The sequence below is a fragment of the Oncorhynchus masou genome, chromosome 29 (genome assembly GCF_036934945.1).
Source record: "Oncorhynchus masou masou isolate Uvic2021 chromosome 29, UVic_Omas_1.1, whole genome shotgun sequence".
Lineage (NCBI taxonomy): Eukaryota > Metazoa > Chordata > Actinopteri > Salmoniformes > Salmonidae > Oncorhynchus > Oncorhynchus masou.
The window spans coordinates 77,142,317-77,168,268 of record NC_088240.1 but is presented as its reverse complement, the minus strand read 5'-3'; the positions used below and the strand labels follow the sequence as shown (position 1 = coordinate 77,168,268).

General features: G+C 44.3%; 2 protein-coding genes across 4 annotated transcripts; one reads left to right on the top strand and one right to left on the bottom strand.

Moving 5' to 3' along the window:
- Nucleotides 1-4,292: 4,292 nt before the first annotated feature.
- LOC135520622 (ras-interacting protein 1-like) lies at nucleotides 4,293-25,526 on the bottom strand. 2 transcript variants are annotated; one of them, XM_064946305.1, is made up of 18 exons: nucleotides 25,398-25,526; nucleotides 24,942-25,077; nucleotides 17,826-18,191; nucleotides 16,492-16,622; nucleotides 15,149-15,582; nucleotides 14,273-14,533; nucleotides 13,907-14,151; nucleotides 13,626-13,799; nucleotides 13,014-13,218; nucleotides 12,406-12,704; nucleotides 12,030-12,191; nucleotides 11,614-11,654; nucleotides 10,781-10,935; nucleotides 10,349-10,461; nucleotides 9,951-10,236; nucleotides 9,445-9,608; nucleotides 8,849-8,990; nucleotides 4,293-5,147 (listed from the first exon to the last, which is right to left on the bottom strand). In XM_064946305.1, the coding sequence occupies exons 4-18, from the start codon at nucleotides 16,620-16,622 to the stop codon at nucleotides 4,969-4,971; spliced, it is 2,991 nt and encodes a 996-aa protein (XP_064802377.1). In that variant the 5' UTR covers nucleotides 17,826-18,191; nucleotides 24,942-25,077; nucleotides 25,398-25,526; the 3' UTR covers nucleotides 4,293-4,968. The 2 variants fall into 2 exon arrangements, with proteins under 2 accessions (XP_064802377.1, XP_064802378.1); XM_064946306.1 differs by lacking the exons at nucleotides 15,149-15,582; nucleotides 16,492-16,622; nucleotides 17,826-18,191; nucleotides 24,942-25,077; nucleotides 25,398-25,526 and adding an exon at nucleotides 14,934-15,068.
- Nucleotides 20,209-25,407, top strand: LOC135520623 (cytochrome c oxidase subunit 6B1-like). Of its 2 annotated transcripts, XM_064946308.1 has the most exons (5): nucleotides 20,229-20,309; nucleotides 21,844-21,985; nucleotides 23,337-23,474; nucleotides 24,438-24,538; nucleotides 25,195-25,407. In XM_064946308.1, exons 3-5 carry the CDS (start codon nucleotides 23,369-23,371, stop codon nucleotides 25,246-25,248), a joined length of 261 nt encoding a protein of 86 aa, XP_064802380.1. In that variant the 5' UTR covers nucleotides 20,229-20,309; nucleotides 21,844-21,985; nucleotides 23,337-23,368; the 3' UTR covers nucleotides 25,249-25,407. The 2 variants fall into 2 exon arrangements, with proteins under 2 accessions (XP_064802379.1, XP_064802380.1); XM_064946307.1 differs by lacking the exon at nucleotides 21,844-21,985 and having other exon boundaries at nucleotides 20,209-20,309.
- Nucleotides 25,527-25,952: the final 426 nt, after the last annotated feature.

Here is a 25,952-nt window from a genome sequence, read left to right as displayed (position 1 = left end):
GGCAGGGGCCTTATTCCGTCGGACCCCACACTTAACTCCCATAGAGCAGTAGGCTGGGCGGGCAGGCAGGCGGCGCGTGGTGATGCTGCCCATGTTAACAGACTGGTGATCTGATGGCCGTGTTTATTTTATGTAGCACTCGTTTGAAGGAGCAGAAAAAGTCTTTGGTCTTTTTGTTTCAGCACTTTCACTGCCAGGTCAGAGGTGCTCACCATGGTTACGCTCAGTTACGCACGGTAGTCGCCACCGTCCTACTAGCCACTACCGATCCCTTTTCATCTGTCTGTTGGTTTTGTCTGATTGGTTTCACCTGTGTGTAGTTTAGTTAATTAGTGTCTGTATATGTAGTAGGTTGTCCCGCTCTTGTTTTGTGCGGGATTGTTTTGTCTTCATGTCATGTTTGTGGAGTACTTGTGGTTTTTATTCTCCGGTCATTTTATGATCCTGTGTTGGATCATTCACCTGGTGTGTTGGGTTGACCATCATTTGTACATCAGAGAATAAACTGTCTATTACTGCACCTGCTCTCTGCGCCTGATTCCACTCACCTTAGTATTTTGTGACAGTCAGGGATATTCCTTGAGTTTCTCTTCCACTGATTTGGCACATGGGAGGTGAGGGGTAGAGGGGGGGTGCGTTGACCGCACCGCAATAGCATCTCATTCCAAGAGGAGAGGGTGTTGTTCAGGTCAACCCCGGGGGCTATCCCTGTACCCCTGACTGAACCCCTGGCTGTCACAGCCCATAGAGAGGCCCAGAGAAGGTCTTCACAGTCACATAAAGCCCTGACGTGAAGGAGAACGCACACACAAACACACCTACATATACACACAAGCTGTCTCTCTCCCTCCCTGTGGGGGCTGCAGGTATGCTAGCGGTTAAGATCGTTCGGCCAGTAACCGATAGGTCACTTGTTCAAATCCCAGAGCCAGCAAGGAGACAAAATCTGCTGTTCTGCCATTGAGCAAAGCAGTTAACCCCCAACAACAACTTCTCCCCGGGCGCTGATGACATGGACGTAGATCAGAGAGGCTGGGCCAAATGTGGAAGACACATTTCAATTTAATGCATTCAGTTGTGCAACTGACTAGGTATCCCCTTCCCCCATGCCCCTGGCCGCCCCTCAGTTGTCTTGTCAAAGGTTTCCGGGGGTTAATTCACTTGAATGGAGTTTGAAGAGTAAAGTTCAGGAGTGGCACAGCAGCAGCATCGCCCACTCCTCCAGGACTTTAACAAGCCTGGCCTATTAAAACTCACACACCCACCTATCTAAACCGCGTCAGCTGGTTTACATAACGCCTGTCAAACAAAGCACCAGAAACCCCTGAACAGAGTTGTTAAGTTTGTGTGTGGCACAAACAATCAGTAAGGAGAAAAATAAGTAGTCGAACTACATAGCTCCTGTACCAAGCTACTGAGAAAGAAGAGGTAGAACTATAATTCCTGTACCAAGCTACTGAGAAAGAAGAGGTAGAACTATAACTCCTGTACCAAGCTACTGAGAAAGAAGAGGTAGAACTATAGCTCCTGTACCAAGCTACTGAGATAGAAGAGGTAGAACTATAACTCCTGTACCAAGCTACTGAGAAAGAAGAGGTAGAACTATAACTCATGTACCAAGCTACTGAGAAAGAAGAGGTAGAACTATAACTCCTGTACCAAGCTACTGAGAAAGAAGAGATAGAACTATAACTCCTGTACCAAGCTACTGAGAAAGAAGAGGTAGAACTATAGCTCCTGTACCAAGCTACTGAGATAGAAGAGGTAGAACTATAACTCCTGTACCAAGCTACTGAGAAAGAAGAGGTAGAACTATAACTCATGTACCAAGCTACTGAGAAAGAAGAGGTAGAACTATAACTCCTGTACCAAGCTACTGAGAAAGAAGAGGTAGAACTATAACTCATGTACCAAGCTACTGAGAAAGAAGAGGTAGAACTATAACTCCTGTACCAAGCTACTGAGAAAGAAGAGGTAGAACTATAACTCCTGTACCAAGCTACTGAGAAAGTACATGAACACCAATCCTCCCTCTTAACCAAATCACCTCAGCCTCTATCACCAAATGTACAGCAACTGGGATTTCCCTGGACTCCAAATACAAAACAGTCCATTCTCTATATGTCACTTAGCAGTGATGACAGAGGATTGAAGTGGAGTGTTAGCTGAGAGGCTATCAACGTCAGTACTGGCCCCTGTAGACTGGAGCTGTGTAACATTTACTGTAAGTGTGTGAGAGTCACAATACTGCCAACCTCAAATGATAGCCATCGTGAAACCGGTTCACACTACATGACACAGACACTCTCTCTGCTTCTTGAGACTGACTCTGATGCATTTCGCAATAAGGAAAATCACTGTGGCTCTAGTACCAACGCTACTACTACATTGGTCTGCTTAGTCTTCTCTCCCTTCCCTCTCTATCTCCTCTCTCTCTATCCATTCTGTTCTGACTCAGCTGTTATGTAGGAAACCCTGTCCCTTTGAAGAGGGGAAGAATCTTTCATTACTGGACAGAAGAGAGAGAGAGAAGGAAGGAGGGAGATGATAGGGAGAGAATAACTGGTCCATTGTCTTCACCCCCCTTCCCTTGCCCCCCTTCTCCCACCAATGATAATTGTCCTGAGCTAATTACAGAGAAATGCTCCAACAGGTGTGGAACCCTGCACCTGGGGACAGATGTGTGTATGTGTGTGTGTGTGAGAGAGTATGAGAGAGAGAAAAGGAGAAAGAGATAGTTCTCCCTGTATGTCTATTTACATCCATAAGACAGAATGTATGCACATATCAATTCAGCTGAATGTGTAGCTACTGGTGTGATGTATGTGTGTGTGTGTTGGTGTGCATATATGAATGTGTGAGTGTGTGTCACCCACAGACTAATGACCAAACCTTAGACATGACACACATTCAAACTCAGACTGGGATCAGAGAGGTTAACTGTAGAGCATATAAACTGGACACAATCAGCACAGAGCAGTTACTCTACCCTCCAGATCTATTTTCCATACATCTGGGTTAAATTACTGGAAAGTACAAATTTACACACACAGACACACATTCTCACTCACTCTCACTCATACACCGCATTGAATTTCAAATGAGAGAGATTACAAAGTCACTTATTGATCAATTTAACCCCATGGGCCTCTTAGAGATGATTCACAAGCTATAACTGACTTGAAGCAATAACATCGCGTGCATGTTTTTTGATAACAGCCGAGTAAGACAGAGGCTGGACCCCAGTTAGAATTGGAGACGGTGACGATGATGTAAGTCCTTTCTCTCATGGGACTGTTTTCTCTCACGGGACTGTTTTCGGGCTTTTTACCATAAAAGCGTTGAGCCAAAGTTGTTGACCGGAAGAACAGAAGAGGTTTGGCTACCAGCCAAAGCATTATAGGAAAAAACACGCCCAACTTCTTGAGATTTGAGCTAAATACCACTTCATTAAGTTGTGGGAATTTGAGGATGCTCCAAAACTGAAGAAGAAAGATAAATTGACAGACTACTTTTTCCACTCTCACTAGGCTATTATGGGGAAGTAGGCTACTTTGTTTATTTAGAAATTCGGCATGAGTCTACTGAGTGACAACAAACTGTTAGGTTACTTACAGTAACATGGTTTATGAGACGCTCGCAAGCCGTCACACAAACAGATGTTACTCACACCACACGCTCTGACATCACTCGTCTGCTGCCCGTCCACGAGAACCGCGCACTAATTTCACTTAAACGAGCTACTGGCCATTTTATGAGACCAACTATCGGATATGGCACATTAATGAAATAAAGAAACACACTGATTAGACTCCACACAGCCAGTTCGCGTGTGTCATCACCGCACAGAGAGGAAATGAAAAATCTTACCCACTGCATTGGAGTCATTCTCTCTGACCCCTCAGACAGTTCACCTTGGCACTGCCAGGCATCATCGAGTGTGGTCGTCATCTGCTTCCTAAGCCACGGAAGCACCATCGTGCGTATGTTATGTCTATGTTGGAATAACCTATTAATCACACAGGAAATATGATATTTCGGAAATCGGGTTGATTGACAGGGACCCTTGCTAATTCCCTAGTCTAGTAACTGTTGAGTCATCATTCCAGGGGTTGACTGAGTGCTGTGTCGCCACCTTGTGGTCCTTTCATTCTGGCACCCCGGGTACAAAATGAGTTGGGACATTCACCTTTCCAGAACCTGTCTAGCTGTTGAGTTGTGTGGTACAATCAAAGTAAATAAACAAACAAGGAGGAAACATCCATAACAAAGGAAACACTATGGACAGATCATAGGGTACCAACATTTTATTTATAATATGAGGGCAGTCAGTTAGAAATAAAATACACATGGTAAAACAGTTTCCTTCATAGTGTTAGAGTTTACTTTGGTATACAATCTAATGTTCTGTGACAATACACATTTACTATATTCTTTATATGAGAATATCTGTGAGCATCCATCCATCCAGTATAAAGCTGACCTACAGGGATATCTTTTACATAATAACATAGTCATACCATAATTTATGCTTCATTTTGCAGGACTTTTCTTTTTCAAGCAGCCACTGCATTTCAGGTAATGTGTTACAAAATAAAGAGTGTTTAGAGAACAGTAATAGAAGAGTTGTATTGTCTTACAGTTAGATAACTATTACATTGTGTTATGACTTTCTTTTGACAGTTGCCATTCCTCACACCAGTTGCCATTCCTCACACCAGTTGCCATTCATCACACCAGTTGCCATTCCTCACACCAGTTGCCATTCCTATCCATTGCATCTGCCTTACGACAGGGGGTTCAATATAGTGTTAATATCAAAGTTGCCTGAGATGGATGAGGTTGCCCCTAGATACTGATCAAGGGTCAGTTTTGTGTCTCTCCCCCTTCATGGTTAAGGCGGATGGTGAACTGATCCTAGAACTGTGCCTAAGGGTAGCTTCTACCCAGAGATGAACTTTCCAGCGCTCACAGCCTGGTCCTCTGATTGGCTGGCAGCTCATCCTGGTCGAGTCCCCACAGGAAGTTGCGCAGGCGTGTCACTTCCTTTTGTAGCTCGGGGCTGGGGATTGGCTGCGAGAGGTCCAGCTGAGGCGTCTCATTTGGCAGGATGAGAGGGGGGTGGTCTAGGAAACTTTCGAAGATGTCTTGGACAGAAAAGCATGAACAGATATTTAGTGGTCTGAGATTCTTAGGAAGAAATCATACCCTTTCTATACATGTGTACTTACAATGTTCGGAATGTCTAAGGGCTGAATCCTGACTTGAGATCACAAACATTTTTTAATTGACATAAATGCATAATTTACATGAACATTCTACTTATCTCAAGTTTGCAGTTGTATCTAATGTTGTGTTCATAACCAAGTTGGAAGTTGTGAAGTCGTAAATACCAGTTAGATGCATTCACATGCTTTAAACTCAGAGAAATGCAGATTGGCTACTGGCCAACAAGCTTCATCAACCAAATCAAATCAAATGTTAGTCACATGCGCCGAATACAACAGGTAGACCTTACAGTGAAATGCTTACTTACGAGACCTTAACCAACAGTGCAGTTTAAAAAAATATGGATAAGTATAAGAGATAAAAGTAACAAGTAATTAAAGAGCAGCAGTATAAAAATAACAATATATAAAGGGAGGTGCCGGTACAGAGTCAATGTGTGGGGGCACCGGTTGGTCGAGGTAGTATGTACAGTGCCTTGCGAAAGTATTCGGCCCCCTTGAACTTTGAGACCTTTTGCCACATTTCAGGCTTCAAACATAAAGATATAAAACTGTATTTTTTTGTGAAGAATCAACAACAAGTGGGACACAATCATGAAGTGGAACAACATTTATTGGATATTTCAAACTTCTTTAACAAGTCAAAAACTGAAAAATTGGGCGTGCAAAATTATTCAGCCCCCTTAAGTTAATACTTGTAGCGCCACCTTTTGCTGCGATTACAGCTGTAAGTCGCTTGGGGTATGTCTCTATCAGTTTTGCACATCGAGAGACTGAAATTTTTTCCCATTCCTCCTTGCAAAACAGCTCGAGCTCAGTGAGGTTGGATGGAGAGCATTTGTGAACAGCAGTTTTCAGTTCTTTCCACAGATTCTCGATTGGATTCAGGTCTGGACTTTGACTTGGCCATTCTAACACCTGGATATGTTTATTTTTGAACCATTCCATTGTAGATTTTGCTTTATGTTTTGGATCATTGTCTTGTTGGAAGACAAATCTCCATCCCAGTTTCAGGTCTTTTGCAGACTGCATCAGGTTTTCTTCCAGAATGGTCCTGTATTTGGCTCCATCCATCTTCCCATCAATTTTAACCATCTTCCCTGTCCCTGCTGAAGAAAAGCAGGCCCAAACCATGATGCTGCCACCACCATGTTTGACAGTGGGGATGGTGTGTTCACGGTGATGAGCTGTGTTGCTTTTACGCCAAACATAACGTTTTGCATTGTTGCCAAAAAGTTACATTTTGGTTTCATCTGACCAGAGCACCTTCTTCCACATGTTTGGTGTGTCTCCCAGGTGGCTTGTGGCAAACTTTAAACAACACTTTTTATGGATATCTTTAAGAAATGGCTTTCTTCTTGCCACTCTTCCATAAAGGCCAGATTTGTGCAATATACGACTGATTGTTGTCCTATGGACAGAGTCTCCCACCTCAGCTGTAGATCTCTGCAGTTCATCCAGAGTGATCATGGGCCTCTTGGCTGCATCTCTGATCAGTCTTCTCCTTGTATGAGCTGAAAGTTTAGCTGAAAGTTTAGAGGGACGGTAGATTTGCAGTGGACTGAAACTCCTTCCATTTCAATATTATCGCTTGCACAGTGCTCCTTGGGATATTTAAAGCTTGGGAAATATTTTTGTATCCAAATCCGGCTTTAAACTTCTTCACAACAGTATCTCGGACCTGCCTGGTGTGTTCCTTGTTCTTCATGATGCTCTCTGCGCTTTTAACGGACCTCTGAGACTATCACAGTGCAGGTGCATTTATACGGAGACTTGATTACACACAGGTGGATTGTATTTATCATCATTAGTCATTTAGGTCAACATTGGATCATTCAGAGATCCTCACTAAACTTCTGGAGAGAGTTTGCTGCACTGAAAGTAAAGGGGCTGAATAATTTTGCACGCCCAATTTTTCAGTTTTTGATTTGTTAAAAAAGTTTGAAATATCCAATAAATGTTGTTCCACTTCATGATTGTGTCCCACTTGTTGCTGATTCTTCAAAAAAAATACAGTTTTATATCTTTATGTTTGAAGCCTGAAATGTGGCAAAAGGTCGCAAAGTTCAAGGGGGCCGAATACTTTCGCAAGGCACTGTACATGTAGGTAGAGTTATTAAAGTGACTATGCATAGATGACAACAGAGTAGCAGTGGTGTGGAGAGGGTTGGGGGGGGCAATGCAAATGGTCTGGGTAGCCATTTGATTAGATGTTCAGGAGTCTTATGGCTTGGGGGTAGAAGCTGTTTAGAAGCCTCTTGGACCTAGACTTGGTGCTCTGGTACCGCTTGCCGTGTGGAAGCACTAGGGTGGCTGGAGTCTTTGACAATTTGTAGGGCCTTCCTCTGACACCACCTGGTTCAGAGGTCCTAGATGGCAGGAAGCTTGGCCCCAGTGATGTACTGGGCCGTTCGCATACCCTCTGTCGTGCCTTGCGGTCGGAGGCCGAGCAGTTGCCATACCAGGCAGTGATGCAACCAGTCAGGATGCCATCGATGGTGCAGCTGTAGAACCTTTTGAGGATCCCATGCCAAATCTTTTCAGTCTCCTGAGGGGGAATAGTTTTTGTCGTGCCCTCTTCACAACTGTCTTGGTGTGCTTGATTCATGTTAGTTTGTTGGTGATGTGGACACCAAGGAACTTGAAGCTCTCAACCTGCTCCACTGCAGCCCCGTCGATGAGAATGGGGGCGTGTTCGGTCCTCTTTTTCCTGTAGTCCACAATCATCTCATTTGTCTTGATCACGTTGAGGGAGAGGTTGTTGTCCTGGCACCACACGGCCAGGTCTCTGACTTCCTCCCTATAGGCTGTCTCGTTGTTGTCGGTGATCAGGCCTACCACTGTTGTGTCATCGGCAAATTTAATGATGGTGTTGAAGTCGTGCCTGGTAGTGCAGTCATGAGTGAACAGGGAGCACAGGAGGGGGCTGAGCACGCACCCCTGAGGGGCCCCTGTGTTGAGGATCAGCGTTGCGGATGTGTTGTTACCTATCCTTACCACCTGGGGGCGGCCCGTCCGGAAGTCTCGGATCTAGTTGCAGAAGGAGGGGTTCAGTCCCAGGGTTCTTAGCTTGTTGATGAGCTTTGAGTGCACTATGGTGTTGAACGCTGAACTGTAGTCAACGAATAGCATTCTCACATAGGTGTTCCTTTTGTCCAGGTGGGAAAGGGCAGTGTTGAGTGCAATAGAGACTGCATCATCTGTGGATCTGTTGGGGCGGTATGCAAATTGGAGTGGGTCTAGGGTCTAGCCAAGAGGCTTCTAACCATAATCTAAAATTAGAGCCATCATGCTTGCAATCAAATTATAGTGTTCAAAAACCATATTAATAAATTGCTATTTGTAATAAATGTTTTGTTGTTACATTTATCTACCGAAAATGCTGTTATCGAAGTCTATTCCTTAGTAGGTGATGTCAGAGATCAGCATGTGGGAGAAGTCGGAGCTTAGGGATGATAGACGAGTTTCCCACTAGTAATTACTAGTTGGAGGAGTGTTCACATGGATTTATTCCCAGTCGTATATGGTAAATACTACCTTCACACTTGGTTATGAATGCAGCATTAGCTCCTACATAATGACCCTCCAGGACTCCCAACTCCTCCCCTCTCGTGTCTTACCTCCACTGAGCTCCGTCCCAGGGGGAGGGGCCCAGGAGGTCGGTGGGGCTCTGGCCGGTCCCAGCTTGTAATTGGTCAGCAGATGGTGCAGCTGGGTGGGGCTTAGCAAGGCATGGTCCTCCTGTAGGCTGGCCCAGGATGACTGGCGGAGGAGAGACAAGAGAACAACCAATGAGCAACAAAACAGAGAAGGAGGAAAAGTGGACGAGATCAGCAATGTCTTCAACAGATGGGATGCCAAATCTAAAATCTACCCCTAGCCCCTTGTCACCTCTAGATGACCCCTTATATCTGAAAATAACTAAATGGGTGTGAACAAATTAATGGAAAAACGTGTATATCTGGCTTCCTAGAGCGGTTATCATACAGTTTATACCTATCTGATCCAATCAGCTTTAGGAGAAGGCATCAGGAAGTGTCTAGAGGTAGGGGCTAGGGGTGGATGTGTGATAAGTCAAATAGGTTTAGAGGAAGAACAACACAACAACAAAAACAATGAGACCAAAACATGATTCTTTATGCAGAATGTTTTGATTTGGGTCATTATCTTGCTCAATCGACTGATTGTTAACTGGCTAAACCAGCATTATTTATACCTGGATGAGGCGGGTCTTAGGGACGCACAGGAAATTGACTGTGACGGACAGCTTCTTCAGGAACTCAGAGGCGATATCTCCAAGTCCCGCGCCCTGCAGCCAGTCCAGAACCAGGTCCAGGTTTGTACGGATCTGGACCGCTCTAGACCAGGAGAACAGACCATCTGAGAGAGGGAGGGAGAGAGGGTGGAGGAGACAGAAAGAGAGAGAGAAGAGGAAGAAGAGACAGAAAGAGAGGGAGTGTGTGTGTGTGTGTTACTGCACATTTGAACCAGGGTTGGAAAGTTCAAGTTATTTCAGAGACGCACCCAGATTCTCTGTCTCGCTGTGCTTGGTAGCGCTCATCCCCTTACAACCTCTACACTAAATGGTTCGTGCACAAACAATGGCTTGTGTAGCGGAAAGCAATTTCTGCATGTGTAATATGGAACCCACTTAGCTCAGGACTGCAGCTTCCTCAGACCAACCCCTGACCTTGGACCCCAGTATTACCCCTGCCCTCTCACCTCTCTCCAGCAGTGTGTTGAGCAGGGAGGTGTTGGTGAAGAAGAAGAGGTAGCCGAAGGTTTGGGAGGTGAGTGGGGGGGAGAGGCAGGCCTCCCGGGACAGCATCAGGGAGCAGCGGTACACCTCCACCAGCCCAGCCACCGTAGGGGGGAGGGAGGACACGTCGTCCTCCTCTCCACCACCCTCACCCCTCTCCATCTCCCTACCCTCATCTCTCTCCTTCTCTTTCTCCGGGCTGGAGAAAGGGTTGTTGTCCAGGAGAGCTGGAAGGAGGGAGTACAGCGTCTGACAGAGACCGAGTGACAGAGAGAGAGATTAATTAATGTATTGATCGGGATATAATTATGTACGGTAACTTGATTGTGTCTTGAGTGTGAGGTAACTCAACCTCCCTCACCTTTGTGAGGTGGTACACGCACTGCTGGAAGGTGTGCATTATCACGTCATCAAGCTGCGCCAGGGCCTCGGAGCAGGTATCCAGGTCAGCTGACAACACCGGGTCACCAGGAGCTGAGGGTAAATATATATGCGTTAACTTCTAACTACTGTCATATAACTACTGTTATTGCAGAACAATCCAAAATATATTTCACTTCTCAATGACGAAACTAACTCTTGTTTTGACTACTGTGGGGCTAAATTATGATAGCAGGAATGTCACACAGGAAGAGGAAGACACAAAGATACAACAGCCATGTGATGTCAAAAAGAGTGATAAGGTTGATATTACAAAATGCTTTTATTGTAGAAAGAAGCTTTTTTGGCAGATGATCGATGGTGATCTGCATTGATCAAGAGGAAACGGACTCTTATGACACAGGTGTCTCACCCTCAAACTCCCAGTCTCTCTCCATGGCCTCAGCTTTGACCTGGAAGAAGTTGAGGAGCTCTGTGGCATTGGACATCCAGAACATCAGAGGTCGAAGGTCAGAGGACAGCTTCTGAGCACTGGGCGCACTCAGTTCAACCTCCTGCTCTGTGGAACTGGACAGACCAGACCAGAACAGAACACACAGTGTTATAGAAGTTGTTGTCACTATCTATCTCAAGGAGTTACAGCAAGTCCTTGATCTATTTTAATGAGCATGCAGTGACTGGGTTCAGTAACACTTTATTTGCATAGTCCATCTGCAGATGCTCTACAGACGATCAGTAACATTTCAACAAACTGTCTACTAACCCTAACCTAACCCTCAATTTAACCCTTATCCGAGCCCTTGTTCTAAACTTAACCCTAACCTTAGCATGCAGTTACTTATCAACAGATAGTTTGTTGATAATATGACCATATGTAGAGCATCTACAGATGGACAATCCAGACTATCCAAATAAAGTGTGACCCAGGGTCCCACTACATCTGATTTCATCTGCTAACTGCTATTCACTTGGGATAACATCTGCTAAATAAACATTAATATTAATAGATATTTGTGTACAGTATTAGTTTATCAGTATCATATACAGTTTATACTTTGTGTAAACGTCACATATTTTAATCATGAATCCTTGCATAATGCTAAATAGTATCTGCATGTTCATCACATTATTTACAGAGACACAAGCTGGACAATCACTTCTCTTGATTCCCCCTAATACAGCCCTAAGGGAAGTTCCAAACACAGGAAACAGCTGAAATATGACGTTGAGCAGAAATGATCTTACTTTTGCGTGGGATGCTTATCCCCAAATTCCTTAATGTTGTCCTGTAAAAAGAGTTGGAGAGGGAAGAGAGGACATGAGAGGAGAGACACGTCACGGCTTAGTGGCAGAGGTGGAGAAGAGGGATTACAAAGTCTGGACAGGCCACCAGGACAATTACAACACAGTTTCCAGAAGGAAGTCAGCTTATCCCCAGTTCTGTTCATCTACAGTGACAGGCATCAGTCTGTCTGAATGAATCCCTGTTCACAGTCTACAGGGTTTCAGAGAAAGACGTGTCAGTCTGGGGCTGGATTTATAGCCCTTTACAATACTATTTTATCTGCTGTGTAACTTTCTGTGTCAGTCTTGACTGAGCTATGGCTAGTTAGCATTATTACAACTGAGATGATCCTAGACAGTTTTTCAAATGAACTCACCCAAACGATCCCTTTGATCTGATTGGCTGCTTTCAGCAGCAACTGAGGCGTGAGGGCGGGATCCAGGTGTTTGGAGGCATGGTCAATCATGATTGACAGGAGAAAAGCTGGGGCTAAAGGCCCGCCCTCTGAGTCTGGAGAGGAGTTCTTAGAGATTATCTCCTGATGGAGAAAGAGTGAGAAACAGTGGCTTTAATTTATGTTCTTGTTTCAGCTCATATCAACCAAGAAAGTAATATATGTGGTAACAATGGATACTTTAAGTATCAGGCACCACCCCCCACTTATATAACACAGTTCTCTACTCTAATCTGTAGCAGACAGGTAGCAGACACAGTGGTGTAACTAACAGGCACAGGGGTCTTTCTTCTCTCACCTGTAGCAGAGCGTCAGCGTGGCGGGGCTGGAACCGCAGCAGAGCCTCAGTGGAACCCAGGTACTGCCTCAACGCTTCCTGTCTGTCCACCAATCCCGAGAGGCAGCAGGTGGAGGGAACGTCGGCTTGCCAAGGCAGCGCCAATGCCAGCGGAGGGGCCGGGGTCACGCGGGGGTCACGATACAGGAAGATAAAATGACCTCCTATGCCAATCACGTCCCCAGGTTTAAGCACCGCCTCCCGGTAGAGAGCTTCTCCGTTGTGTGTGACAACTCCTCCTCTGAAGGGACGCATCAGAGCTGGGGGGAGAGAGAAAATGGTTGATTAACTAGTAACACTATAATTGAAGTTCTGCTCATAAACTGCTTATAAAAAAGGTGTGACAGGTTTCTAACCATATATAAGGGGGTATCAAGAAGTGTCTAGTGGGAGGATCTCTAGAGGTTGATTGTGGACAGGGAAATACTGTAAAATCAGGTTGGATAGATGTAAGCACATATGGAAAAGGCTCCCTATTTTGCAGGCACATTTCTGTTTGTTGAGGTCTGCAAACATCACAGGAGTAGGGCCAGGATTTAGGACTAGGGTTGTTTGTAGACCAGGCCTACCTTGCCCAGAGGGAGCGTCGGGTACGGCTGAGTCTCTCCTGACCAACAGGTGCCTGGCCAGCATGTCTGGAGCAGAGAGGAACGTTTCCACCTTCAGAGGCCTCTTCCCCTTCCTTTCCCTTTCTCTGTCCTTCTCTCTCTCCCTCATCGTTGGCTTCCGCCCAAAAACGTGTGTGTGCCCTGCCATGATGTACAAAACAAAGTCCTGTAGAAAACACAGAAAACACACACAGAGGAGAACGGAAGAAGGAAATAAAGAAAGAAAGAGAGAAGGGAGTTTGTTATCATCTGAAGGACGTGGTTATGATAAGGGGACATCTTGGAGATCTTAAGTTGTGCGGAGGTCAGGAGATAAGGTATGAAGTGTGTCACAGTTTGCTACAATGAAGACCTGTGTGAGGTCACTGTGAGAGATGGAGTGATGTACACAGTGGGGTTGTGTGTGTCTACAAAGGTATTGTGTTGCTGTGAGTCTGTTTTGTGCTCAGGGTTGAATGGGAAAGGCTGGGGAAGGGTTGGAAACAGTGATGGTATGTGGCGATTAGGGAAATGCAGATATGATGTCATGTTCAGGGTGTGTGTGTGTGATCATCTGGGAGGCGCAGGTCTAACCTTGCTCTGGTCGTAGCCCTGCAGCAACAAGAAGTAGGGTCGGTCCGTGGGCGGGAGGATCAGGCTCTGTGACATCACTTCCAGGTCGCAGGCTGAGTAGTCTTTCTCCTCCTCCACTGCTTTGTCTGCTTTGTTCCTCCGCTCCACCTCGTCTCTGACCTTTGACCTCATCATCTAAGACAGAGGGAGGAGTCTTTATGGTCAGACTGCTGCACTGCTGAGATTAGGTGGGGTTGACCTGTTTCTATCATGTTGCAATATGTGTTGAAACGCATCCTCACCTCTCCGTGCTCCAATGGAGCTATCATGCTCACAATGTTCTTCCTGTCCTGAAGTCCAGCACTGTTGTTAGGGTGGTTTCCGGAGCGACGGGGGTCATTGCCGATGTGGTTTCCTTGGCGACGCCTCAGGCTGAGGTTCATGTCGCTGATGCTCCTCCTGAGTTCCGAGTTCCGTCCTCGATGACCTCGCTCGCCCTCCTCAGTCCCGCCCCCCGACTGTATGCGGCTCCGCCTCCAACGTACACCTGTTACCACGACAACCAGACATATCATTAAAAACAAAGAAACTACACTTTTCACTGGATGACTGTAGGAAACCCCAGATGTAAGAGCTGGTCATCTAGAGACTCTATATTGTCCTTTTACCTGTGTGGTTCTCTCCTTCCCTCTCTCGCTCCTTCTCTTTCTCCCTCTCCTCTCTTTCGTAGTCGTCCCGTCTCTGGATCTCAAAGCGGCGTTCAAACCCCTCCTTGGGCCGCCACATGTCCACCAATAGCAGTGGGCATTCCCATTCAGCCACACCCCTGCGACACTCTGTCTCCCATTGGAAAGCTCCATCTGGTTGCTGGATGGGCTTTCCAATGACATCACACAACAGGAAGTCTTCCGGGCTGTGTTTCTGCAGGGCTAGGAGAGGGAGGCAGAGCGACCAGGCAAATTTTTTTCCTAGGAATATGACTTGCATAAAGTGGACATTATTGCTCAATTGAGGTGTTCACAGCTGTGGTTTATTTACTGGAACAATTCTGGCTAGGTGCCTGACTTCATGGTGCAATGAAATGTGTCAACAAGGAATATGAAAACCAGGTAGCCACTGGCCCTTTCTCTACAGTTACCGTCATTTTCTGTCCTTTTGCCATGACAGGCATAGGCTACATACTGAAAGTCCCAAAGCATTTGGCTATAATAGTTATTGTGTGGTAATCATACAATAATCTAATCCCATGTTTATCTGTACTTTCACGACTCTCTTACATGAATCCCTGTACTGTACTCGGTCTGTACTCTCTCTCTTTCTGCCTCTTACCTGCATCGTCCGTCTCCTCCCTCTCTCTCTTTCTGCCTCTTACCTGCATCGTCCGTCTCCTCCCTCTCTCTCTTTCTGCCTCTTACCTGCATCGTCCGTCTCCTCCCTCTCTCTCTTTCTGCCTCTTACCTGCATCGTCCGTCTCCTCCCTCTCTCTCTTTCTGCCTCTTACCTGCATCGTCCGTCTCCTCCCTCTCTCTCTTTCTGCCTCTTACCTGCATCGTCCGTCTCCTCCCTCTCTCTCTCCGTATAGCGGGTGATGACCTGGGCGATGAGCTGTTTGGCTGTAGAGTGGGTGGTGGCCAGCAAAGAGCGGTAGTTAGCCCCACTAGACAGAGCATCCCCATAGATCTTGATGAGGCCTGGGGCTGTGGAGGAGGCAGGGGGCAGGTAGTGGTGGGAGGAAGGGGCAGCAGAGTGGGCCCACACCTCCCTCTCCTTCTCCCCTATGGCCTTGTCTCGGTCACTGTTGGAGCGCCCCCTCAGGAAGAGGTGGGAAAGACGCTTGGTGCGGGACTGGGGCCCGGCGGGACGGGGCCGGAGAAAGGCCGGAGAGGGAGAGGGGGATGGGGGAGCGAGGGAGGGGGTGGAGATGGAGAGGGAAGATGGGGCCTCGTGGAGGGACGCTGCATCAGAGCTGGTGGTGGACCTAGTGAGGGAGAAGGAGAGGAGGGGGAAAGAAAGAGAGGGGAAGTCAGCTGTGAGTTATGGTTGACAGAACTGAACACAGACAATATTAACTGCCAGAAAACGGTCACAAGATTCAAGGAACACTGCATGACATGTAACACATGACCATACAATCAAAGCAAGGAAGAAGCCACTGCTCTAAAACCACCATTAAAAAAGCCAGACTATGGTTTGCAACTGCACATGGGGACAAAGATTGTACTTTTTGGAGAAATGTCCTCTGGTCTGATGAAACAAAAATAGAACTGTTTGACCATAATGACCATCGTTATGTTTGGAGGAAAAAGAGGGAGGCTTGCAAGCCAAAGAACACCATCCCAACCATGAAGCACGGAGGTGGCAGCATCATGTTGTGGGGGTGCTTTGCTGCTGGAGAGACTTGTGCACTTCATAAAATAGGTGGCATCATGAGTCAGGAAATTTATGTGGATATATTGAAGCAACATCAAGACATCAGTCAGGAAGTTAAAGAGTGGTCGCAAATGGGTCTTTCAAATGGACAATGACCCCAAGCATACTTCCAAAGTTGTGGCAAAATGGCTTAAGGACAACAAAGCCAAGGTAATGGGATGACGTTTGACCCAAGTTGACAAATAAAAGGCAATGCTACCAAATACTAATTGAGTGTATGTAAACTTCTGACCCGCTGGGAATGTGATGAAAGAAATAAAAGCTGAAATAAATAATCCTCTCTACTATTATTCTGACATTTCACATTCTTAATATAAAGTGGTGATTCTAACTGACCTAAGACAGGGAATTTTTAATATGATTAAATGTCAGGAATTGTGAAAATCTGAGTTCAAATGTATTTGGCTAAGGAGTATGTAAACTTCCAACTTCAACTGTAGGTAGCAGAGAGACTGACTTGACAGAGACGGCGCTGGGCCAGCGGCCCCCCAGCTTGGCAAAGTGTTTCCTGGGAGAGTTGATCCACAGACCCACAGGGAAATGGAGCTTCCTGAAGCGAGGACTGTCAGTCCCCTCCATCTGATCCATCTGAGAACCAACGAGAGAGAGAGATAAAGGTATTGTGTAATGTGAGAACTCAAAGAACACAGATCAAATGTTCATAATCTTTGAGTTAATTAATTAAGATGTGTGTGGACTATACTGCTTTACATTCTATTCACGTGGGCATAAAACAGGCCCTTGATATATTTGGACATAAATCAAAGGTTGAATTATCAGGGGGAAGAAGACATTTTCCTCCAAACAACCAAACTAGGGGTATGTAATCCTAAAATTGTCAAATAATGAATAGTTTAAGGTCATCATCATGAATAGTTTGAGATCCTCCGGATCCTTGTAGAGTTGTTCATTGCTACACACCAAAGCAATTTGGCTGTGGAAGTGATTGTTCCTCTCTAGGTTTCTTCCTAGGTTTTGGCCTTTCTATGGAGTTTTTCCTAGCCACCGTGCTTCTACACCTGCATTGCTTGCTGTTTGGGGTTTTAGGCTGGGTTTCTGTACAGCACTTTGAGATATCAGCTGATGTACGAAGGGCTTTATAAAAATGTCTAAAAATTGATTTGATTGTTGCCCCCCATTGTTACAAAAATGATTATAATAATTTAAATGGTAGATAGGTTACACTTGGCTCAAATCATCTCAAATTCTTACGTTACAGCACTGTAAATGACATCTTTGTCACGAAGGTACTCTAAATTGAATGTGTGTCATTCCTCCTTATCCAAACAGGAAGTGTGTTGTACAGGCCTCAGATCCAGCTGTCATGTTGAAAGGGAAATCCCCACTCTTAAGGTCACTACATGTCTGTCCCTCAGCCTACAACTAGGAGTAGAATGAAATCACCCTTAGACACTGACCTAAGGTCAGTCTGAAGTTTTCACTTGAATGTAGAGTTTGGGGAGGGAAAACTGATACTCGATCTGTGCTTAGGGGCAGGCAGCTTCAATTCTTCTAAAATGATATGTGTCAAACTGAAAAATTAAAGTAGAGCGGTTCAAATTTGAACCCAACTAATCTATTTAAAAAAAAAAAATCTACGTTCTATAATGCAATGTGGCAAAAGAAACAGCAAGAACATATCAGCAACATTTTACTGTGGAAAATGATCAACATTGTGATCTCTAGCTTATCATGGATGACAGCTCAAATGTTAAAGAATGTCATGGAAAAGTAACGAACCGATGCAACACAATAGGCCCTCTACAATAAAAGCGTTTTGAAAGTACTTACCGAGAAAGACTGCAGTTCCCTCTTCGTATAAGTATTATATTAGTCCTTCTCAACAGAAAAAAAACAAAATGGTTAAAAACAACTTAGTATTTTCCTTTTTCCCCAAGACAAAAACTCCATTTTCAAAACGTCTATCTCTCTTTCTCTCGAACACGTTATCTTCATCAATATAGTCTCTTTAAAATCAGAACATATTTTTCTCCACTCTCTCTCTTTTTCTTTGTGTTTTCTGTCTGTCTTCTAGGTAATGGTGGTAAGGGCTCCTTCTCTCTCTTTCTCTGCCTCTGTGGGTCTATAGATAGAGAAACAGGCCCATTGTTCTAAGTGACAGAATTTCCTTCCTTCATGCTGGACAACACCTATATCCTGAGAGAGAGAGAGAGAGAGAGAGAGAGGAAATGGGGAGATTATTTTGTGATGCACACACTTGCTGGCCCCTTGTACCCTCCCTGGACATACTGTATATACTGTACATACACACTATAAAGAGATAAGACTAGGAATAGAGAATGGGGAGGGGTTAATCCAGCATTCCCCTGTCTCCCCCAAGCACACATGCACACTGGTCGGATTCCGTTAGACCATTGTCTTTGGCATTAGGGTGCTTTGGAGTGCTGGGGTTGGGTACGGAGAAGATTGGGTGGGGGTGGAGGACGGGGCGGGGGCTGGGGGGGCAGTGAGAATCTGTGATTAATTTGGACAACTAATTACTTTAACACAGCCACTGAGAGAAAAGAGGTTTATGCTCCCAGCTTAAAAATGATAGCAGTCAGTCAGAATGTATACCCTTTGTCTAGTTGTCCACAGGAATGTTGCTTTTAAAGTGTAGTCCAGAGTTCAGATCTTTGATTGCCCAAGAAATGACATTGTAGTGCATCAAGAAACAGGCCTATAATGTTTTCTAGAAAAGGACATACTTTGAGCAGCAGGTTTTTGCTGAAAAGTGGAAGAAGGAAACAGTGAGACAGGAAGTCAGAGAAAGAGGGACACCTGTGACCTCTGACCTTGTCTACAACAGGAAGATGGTGATAGGAAAAGAGAGGACAGGCAGGGAGAGAGGGGAAGCAAGAAAAGGAGAAAGAGAGAAAGTTACATTGGATTCATCATAATATCTGAACCAGTTGGCTAAGGCTACTATAATAACATATATACTGGAAGGGATGTATGTAGACATCCATTCTTACAATGTGTTAATACATGTACAATAAAGCTTGAAACTATGCAACTGAAATTATAGGCTATTACAGGTACTACCAAAACAAACAAAAACTAGACGCTTGATTCGAAATGAGACAGTGTGCCAGACCACACAGCGTACTTCCACTGAGAGGTAGTGAGCTCGTCCAGACACCCGGAGGTCTTTGGTTTGGAGAGGTGCTCACAGACAGGGATGGTCGGGTGACAGCAGCCTGTGAACACTCCTTTGCGTCATGGAGTTTCTTTGTTATGTTTGCTTTTGACGCATGGGTGACAACTCATACCCTTTTCCAGGTAGGCAACCCTCTGTAGGTTTTCGTTGGAATAACTGTCAACTAAAATAATGACTCTTTAAACTTGGCACAGTTCAGGTGTGGGCTTACATAGTATTCTCTTCCTTGTTCTCCTCTCTCTTTCCTTTGGGAACAGATACGAGTTAGAAGCTATTTATCTTTACTATTGTTAGACATACTGACACAGTTGCAGGGGATCTTTTTTAGCCTGGGCAAAGCTTTATCACAATGTCCGTTTTGGCCTGCTACTGTGGGCCCTGCATTTTCAAAACAAAACAATCAAGTTCTTCTCACAGCCTACATTGCTTACAAATGCGTGAGCAACTTTTATGAGCAAGACAATGCTGCTGGAGGACAGAGATTTGCAGAGGTTTCTAGATGTTGAAAGGCAGGGGTAAAAATAGATGACTCACAGCATTGGCCATCCTGTTGATTTGGGACAGACATAAGGCTGTTGATTTGGGACAGGATATCATGCTGTTGAGTTTGGACATGAGGTCATGCTATTGATTTGGGACAAGAGGTCATCCTGTTGATTTGGGACGGAATTTCATCCTGTTGATTTGAGGCAGGAGATCAGGCTTTTGATTTGGGACAGGATCAAGTGTTTTGATTTGGGACAGGGTCAAGTGTTTTTGTCCGGGGCAACAGCAGAAAATGTGCTGTTGGGGGTAATGGGAGACTGGCATTGGGAAACACTGTACTAGGCTATCACTGACATGATCTTCTTGGTGTAAATAAATTATGCTAAAGTCAGTGATTACACTTCATATGGCTTAAATATTCCAAAGTGATTCCCATCATTTATTTGTGTTTCTAATTATTGTTTATAGACAAAAGGGAAAAAAATTATGCATAAAAACCCGAGAAACGATTACTTTTTTCTCATTCCCATACCATGGTGATTACACTTGCGAGTCCACTCACGTCCAACAACCCAGCATACACTGCGTTACGGTCTTCCGGTGAGAGAGGACACAAGAAACAGTCCAAGGTAGGTCGTGGAAAACTGCCGGAAAATCATGAGTTTGTCTCTTTCAATTAATATACTGAGGTTCGGTATTGTTTTGTTTGTGTGGAAGTATTTCAATTAATTGGAAATAACGTCTGCCCTGCCACTGTTTTGATATACAGCCGGCTATCTAGTTGAGTTCAAGCTAATGTAGCTAGCTAGCCAGCAAGCAAGCCAACAAATAAATTTGAAGCTATGCCAACTATGCTAGCAAGCTATGCTACATTATTTCATTCGATGTGGTTAGTGAGCTGTAATTTCTAACTTTCTAGCTAGTCAGAAATCTCCATTAATGTGTTGTACTTATTTGTTAACTAACGTTAGTTACCAGGAAATAAGGATTGATAAGTCACCTTCCATGACTGAATTCAAGCTAGCTAAGGTTACAACTTCGGGATGTCATTTACAAAATAGCCTCCAGCAAATTGGATGTAGTTAATCACAGTGCCATCCGTTTTGTCACGAATGCCCCATATACTACCCACCACTACGACCTGTATGCTCTCTTTGGCTGGCCCTCGCTACATACAGTTGAAGTCGAAAGTTTACATACACCTTTTTTATTTATTTATTTAACTAGGCAAGTCAGTCATTCTTATTTTCAATGACTGCCTAGGAACAGTGGATTAACTGCCTGTTCAGGGGCAGAACGAGAGATTTGTACCTTGTCAGCTCTGGGATTTGAACTTGCAACCTTTTGGTTACTTGTCCAACACTCTAACATACACCTTAGCCAAATACATTTAACAAGTTTTTCACAATTCCTGACATTTAATCCTAGTAAAAATTCAGTCAGGTTTGTAGGCCTCCTTGCTCATGCACTTTTTCTGTTCTGACCACAAATTTGACAGGATAGAGGTCAGGGCTTTGATGGCAACTCCAATACCTTGACTTTGTTGTCCTTATGCCATTTTGCCACAACTTTGGCAGTATGCTTGGGGTCGTTGTCCATTTGGAAGACCCATTTGCGACCAAGCTGTAACTTCCTGACTTGAGATGTTGCAAAATTATATCCACGTCATTTTCCTACCTTATGATGCCATCTATTTTGTGAAGTGCACCAGTCCCTCCTGCAGCAAAGCACCCCCACAACATGGTACTTGCAAGCCTCCCCCTTTTTCCTCCAAACATAACAATGGTCATTATGGCCAAACAGTTCCGTTTTTGTTTCATTAGACCAGAGGACATTTCTCGAAAAAGTACGATCTTTGTCCCCATGTGCAGTTGCAAACCATATTCTGGCTTTTTTTATGGCAGTTTTGGAGCAGTGACTTCTTCCTTACTAATCGGCCTTTCAGGTTATGTTGATATAGGACTCGTTTTACTGTGGATATAGATACTTTTGTACCTATTTCCTCCAGCATCTTCACAAGGTCCTTTGCTGTTGTTCTGGGAATTATTTTCACTTTTTGCACCAAAGTAGGTTCATCTCTAGGAGACAGAACGCTCCTTCCTGAGCAGTATGGTGGCTGCGTGGTCCCATGGTGTTTATACTTGCGTTCTATTGTTTGTACAGATGAAGGTGGTACTTCAGGCATTTGGAAATTTCTCCCAAGGATGAACCAGACTTGTGGAGGTCTACAATATATTTTCTGAGGTCTTTGCTGATTTCTGTTGCTTGTCCCATGATGTCAAGCAAAAAGGCATTGAGTTTGAAGGTAGGCCTTGAAATACATCCACAGGTACACCTCCAATTGACTCAAGTGATGTCAATTAGGCTAATTGACATCATTTGAGGCTATCAGAAGCTTCTAAAGCCATGACATAATTTTCTGGAATTCTCTAAGCTGTTTAAAGGCACAGTCAACTTAGTGTATGTAAACTTCTGACCCACTGGAATTGTGATACATGAATTATAAGTGAAATAATGTCTGTAAACAATTGTTGGAAAAATGACTTGTGTCATGCAGAAAGTAGATGTCCTAATCGACTTGCCAAAATTATAGTTTGTTAAGAAGAAATTTGGCGAGTGGTTGAAAAACACGTTTTAATGACACCAATCTAAGTGTATGTAAACTTCCGACTTCAACTGTATTCGTTGCCAAACCCACTGGCTCCAGGTCATCTATAAGTCTATGCTAGGTCAAGCCCTACCTTATCTCAGCTCACTGGTCACCATAGCAACACCCACCCGTAGCACGCTCTCCAGCAGGTAAATTTCACTGGTCATCCCCAAAGCCAATTCCTCCTTTGGCCGCCTTTCCTTCCAGTTCTCCGCTGCCCATGACTGGAACGAACTGCAAAAATAACTTCTATCTCCCTCTCTAACTTTAAGCATCAGCTGTCAGAGCAGCTTACCGATCACTGTACCTGTACACAGCCCATCCGTAAATAGCACACCCAACTACCTCATCCCCAATATTATTTTTCTTTCTTTCATTTTGCTCTTTTGCACCCCGGTGTCTCTACTTGCACACAATCCTCTGCACATCTATCACTCCAGTGTTAATGCTAAATTGTAATTATTTTACCTATTTATTGCCTTACTTCCCTAATCTTACTACATTTGCACACACTGTATATACATTTTTCTATTGTGTTACTGACTGTACATTTGTTTATCCCATGTGTAACTCTGTTGTTGTTGTCTGTGTTGCACTGCTTTGCTTTATCTTGGCCAGGTCGCAGTTGTAAATGAGAACTTGATCTCAACTGGCCTACCTGGTTAAATAAAGGTTAAATAAAAATAATAAACAAGCTTTCTATTGATCTGTCTGTCCTAGTTGTGAGTTGTCATTGCACAAACTATGACCTAGTCAAATAGACAGCTGTACGGGCTCTCATGGATAAGTATTTTGCTAGCTAATAAGCCTATCTGAACTAGTCCATTCCATATTCTATTATCAGGACAACAAGATAATTTCCTACTGTGTGCAAGTGTATAGGTAGCTTCGGAAGCCCAGGCCAGTTAACAAAGGCAGATTTGGAAGGATGGCCTCGTGAGACTAGTGTACAAGTCATATAATGTCATGAAACTAAACATGACATCTCCCTATCGATGTGTTTCAGTGTTGACATAGTGAGAACGCCAGCTTGCCAGCATGTCTGACATTATTGAGGAGAAGATAAAGAACTACAGGACGGCTCCCTTCGATGCCCGCTTCCCCAACACCAACCAGACCCGCAACTGCTTTCAGAACTATCTAGGTAAGTTAGCTAGCTGATCAACTACTTCTCTTTTCTGACCCGGCACGTTCTCCCTCTTTCTCCAGCCCTGCCAGCAGTCTACTGCTCATTTCTACCTCCCAACTGACACACAATGGTGAAAGGATAGGATACTTCTGGCCATCAGGCTCTTCTGCCACCCTGAACACTCTTGGTTCCCTTCCCAGCAATTTTCTTCTTCTTCACAAAGATAAAGATCTGGGTTGGTTAACAAAACAAGGATTGTTATCTGAAGGCCAATTTTAAACTCATTTGCCTGCACTTTGAATCATACGGTTGATGATTTGCAGTTGATGTGCATTGAAAACAAGTGGTATTTGCTCTCGAAGCATTGATGCATGTCCAACTTCTTTGAAGGTTGATAAGAGCCCCATGAGAAGCACCTCCTCAGTGATCTAAATCACTATCAGTTCACATTAGACCAGATAGAATGTTGGCTGTCCCTCAGCTATTCACCAAGGTACACCATCATAAGCCAACTGTCTGTACTGACTGATATGTCCGATAGGCAAGGGTACTACTTGGGTATGCTAGATCTTTTCGGTCTTCAACACTCGTTTAGTAAGGATAGCCTAATGTATCTGTCGTTGTACTTCTTTTTTTTTACGTTGATATTTTAGTCATTTAGCAGACGAACAGTAGTGAGTGCATACATTTTATTTTTTCTGTTTCATACTGGTCTCCCGTGGGATTCAAACCCACTACCTTGGCATTGCACGCGCCTTTGCTCAACCGACTGAGCCACACGGGACAACACTTTTAGTTTTAATTAGTGTCAGATTTCTGTTGACCTCATTTAGCACATCAGATAAGGGTCCATTTGTGGTGGCTGTTTGCAGGTTTAGGTTCAGAAACGTAACACCAGTGTCAGTAAAAGTTCTATTAACTGTCTTAATGCTTACCACTTCATTCTGTCAATATTAACTCTCCTCCCTCTCTTTCTAGACTTCCACAGGTGCAACAAAGCTTTGTCAGACAAAGGCCAGGATGTGGCTCCCTGTGACTGGTACCAGAGGGTCTACAAGAGTATCTGTCCCATGAGCTGGGTACGTATGCTGCTACTGTGGCTCATAGTGTGGTGCGAGCACTCCTTTATAAGGTTAAGCAGATCTATAGTGGCAAACTATTCAAACAAAGCCTAAAGGAGTGGGCATACACACAATGCCCCCTAACTGCCTTCCCATGGTTGTGTAGTATTGTCAGCGATGATTGGACCTCCCCTAGAGATGGATGATGAATCACTTTAATCAGCTCACGTTAGAACCTACATTCACTCACATTAGCAGTGCCTCAACTATTCACAATGTGCCAACAGTCTGAGCACCACATTCCATAGAAGCCTTTAGTAGTTCCGGCATGTCTAAACTCTGCCAACAGTCTGTTCTGACATGTCCACTGAGTGGAACAGTTATGAATGTACCTGTTCTTCTGTGTCTCGAATGTCCTTACCTGAAGTGGTAGTTGGTATACAGTGTGGACCTCTGTTATGTTGCAAGTGTTCATACACTCTGTTTGTTGTGAGTCCAATAACTGACCATGGTCCCAGTCTGAAGTCGATTCCTACCCTTAGACACTTTTCATAGATCTGAAAGCATGGGATGGGTGTAAAGTGAAGGCAGAATGAAGGCTACAGTAGCTACTGTGTTATAACTATGTTACACTGATAGGCAGTTTAACCTTATGAGCGCATTTCCTCCTGCAGGTTTCCAAGTGGGACGACCAGATTGAGGCCGGAAGCTTTCCCGGCAAGATATAAAATGGTTGACCTCAGGACTTTCTGTTAGCCACACCTTCAACTTTGACCCCTGTAGCGTGCCTAAGGACATGTGTTGACCACGTACCACACCATTCTAAATGTTATTAACAGTGTTACTAATGAAACAAACACTTAATAAAAATACGCACCTGTTTTGAACCTGTCTGGTGGTGGTTCATTTGGTATTTTATTAGGATCCCCATTAGCCGTTGCAGCAGTTACTCTTCCTGGGTCCACACACAACCTAAAACGTGGCAAAATACATAACACTGATAGACAGGAACAGAAACACATTTTAAATAAGAACAATACAACTAACAAAGGTCCTGTACTGCATATATATATACACAGCATGTACATACAAGATTTTAGGTCATACAGCAGGGTTCTCCAACTGGTGGGCCCAATCAGGCCCACAGGTTATTTTATTTGGACCCCCAAGTTATTGAATTTTTAAATTGTTGGACAAAAGACTAAAAAACACCAGCAAAACACATCTCAGTGATTTAAATTTTGGTAATCCAAAGTATTCCCACACATAATAGAGATTTTATTGTATATGAACGTAAGCAAGGGTTGACATATATTTTTTTTTTTATGTGGTCAATTTGCAGTCTACAAATTATTTGTATTTCGGTCCGTGGCTGAATCTAGTTAATGATCCCTGTCATACAGGGTCAGAGGCTGTGAGGTGTTGCCTCACT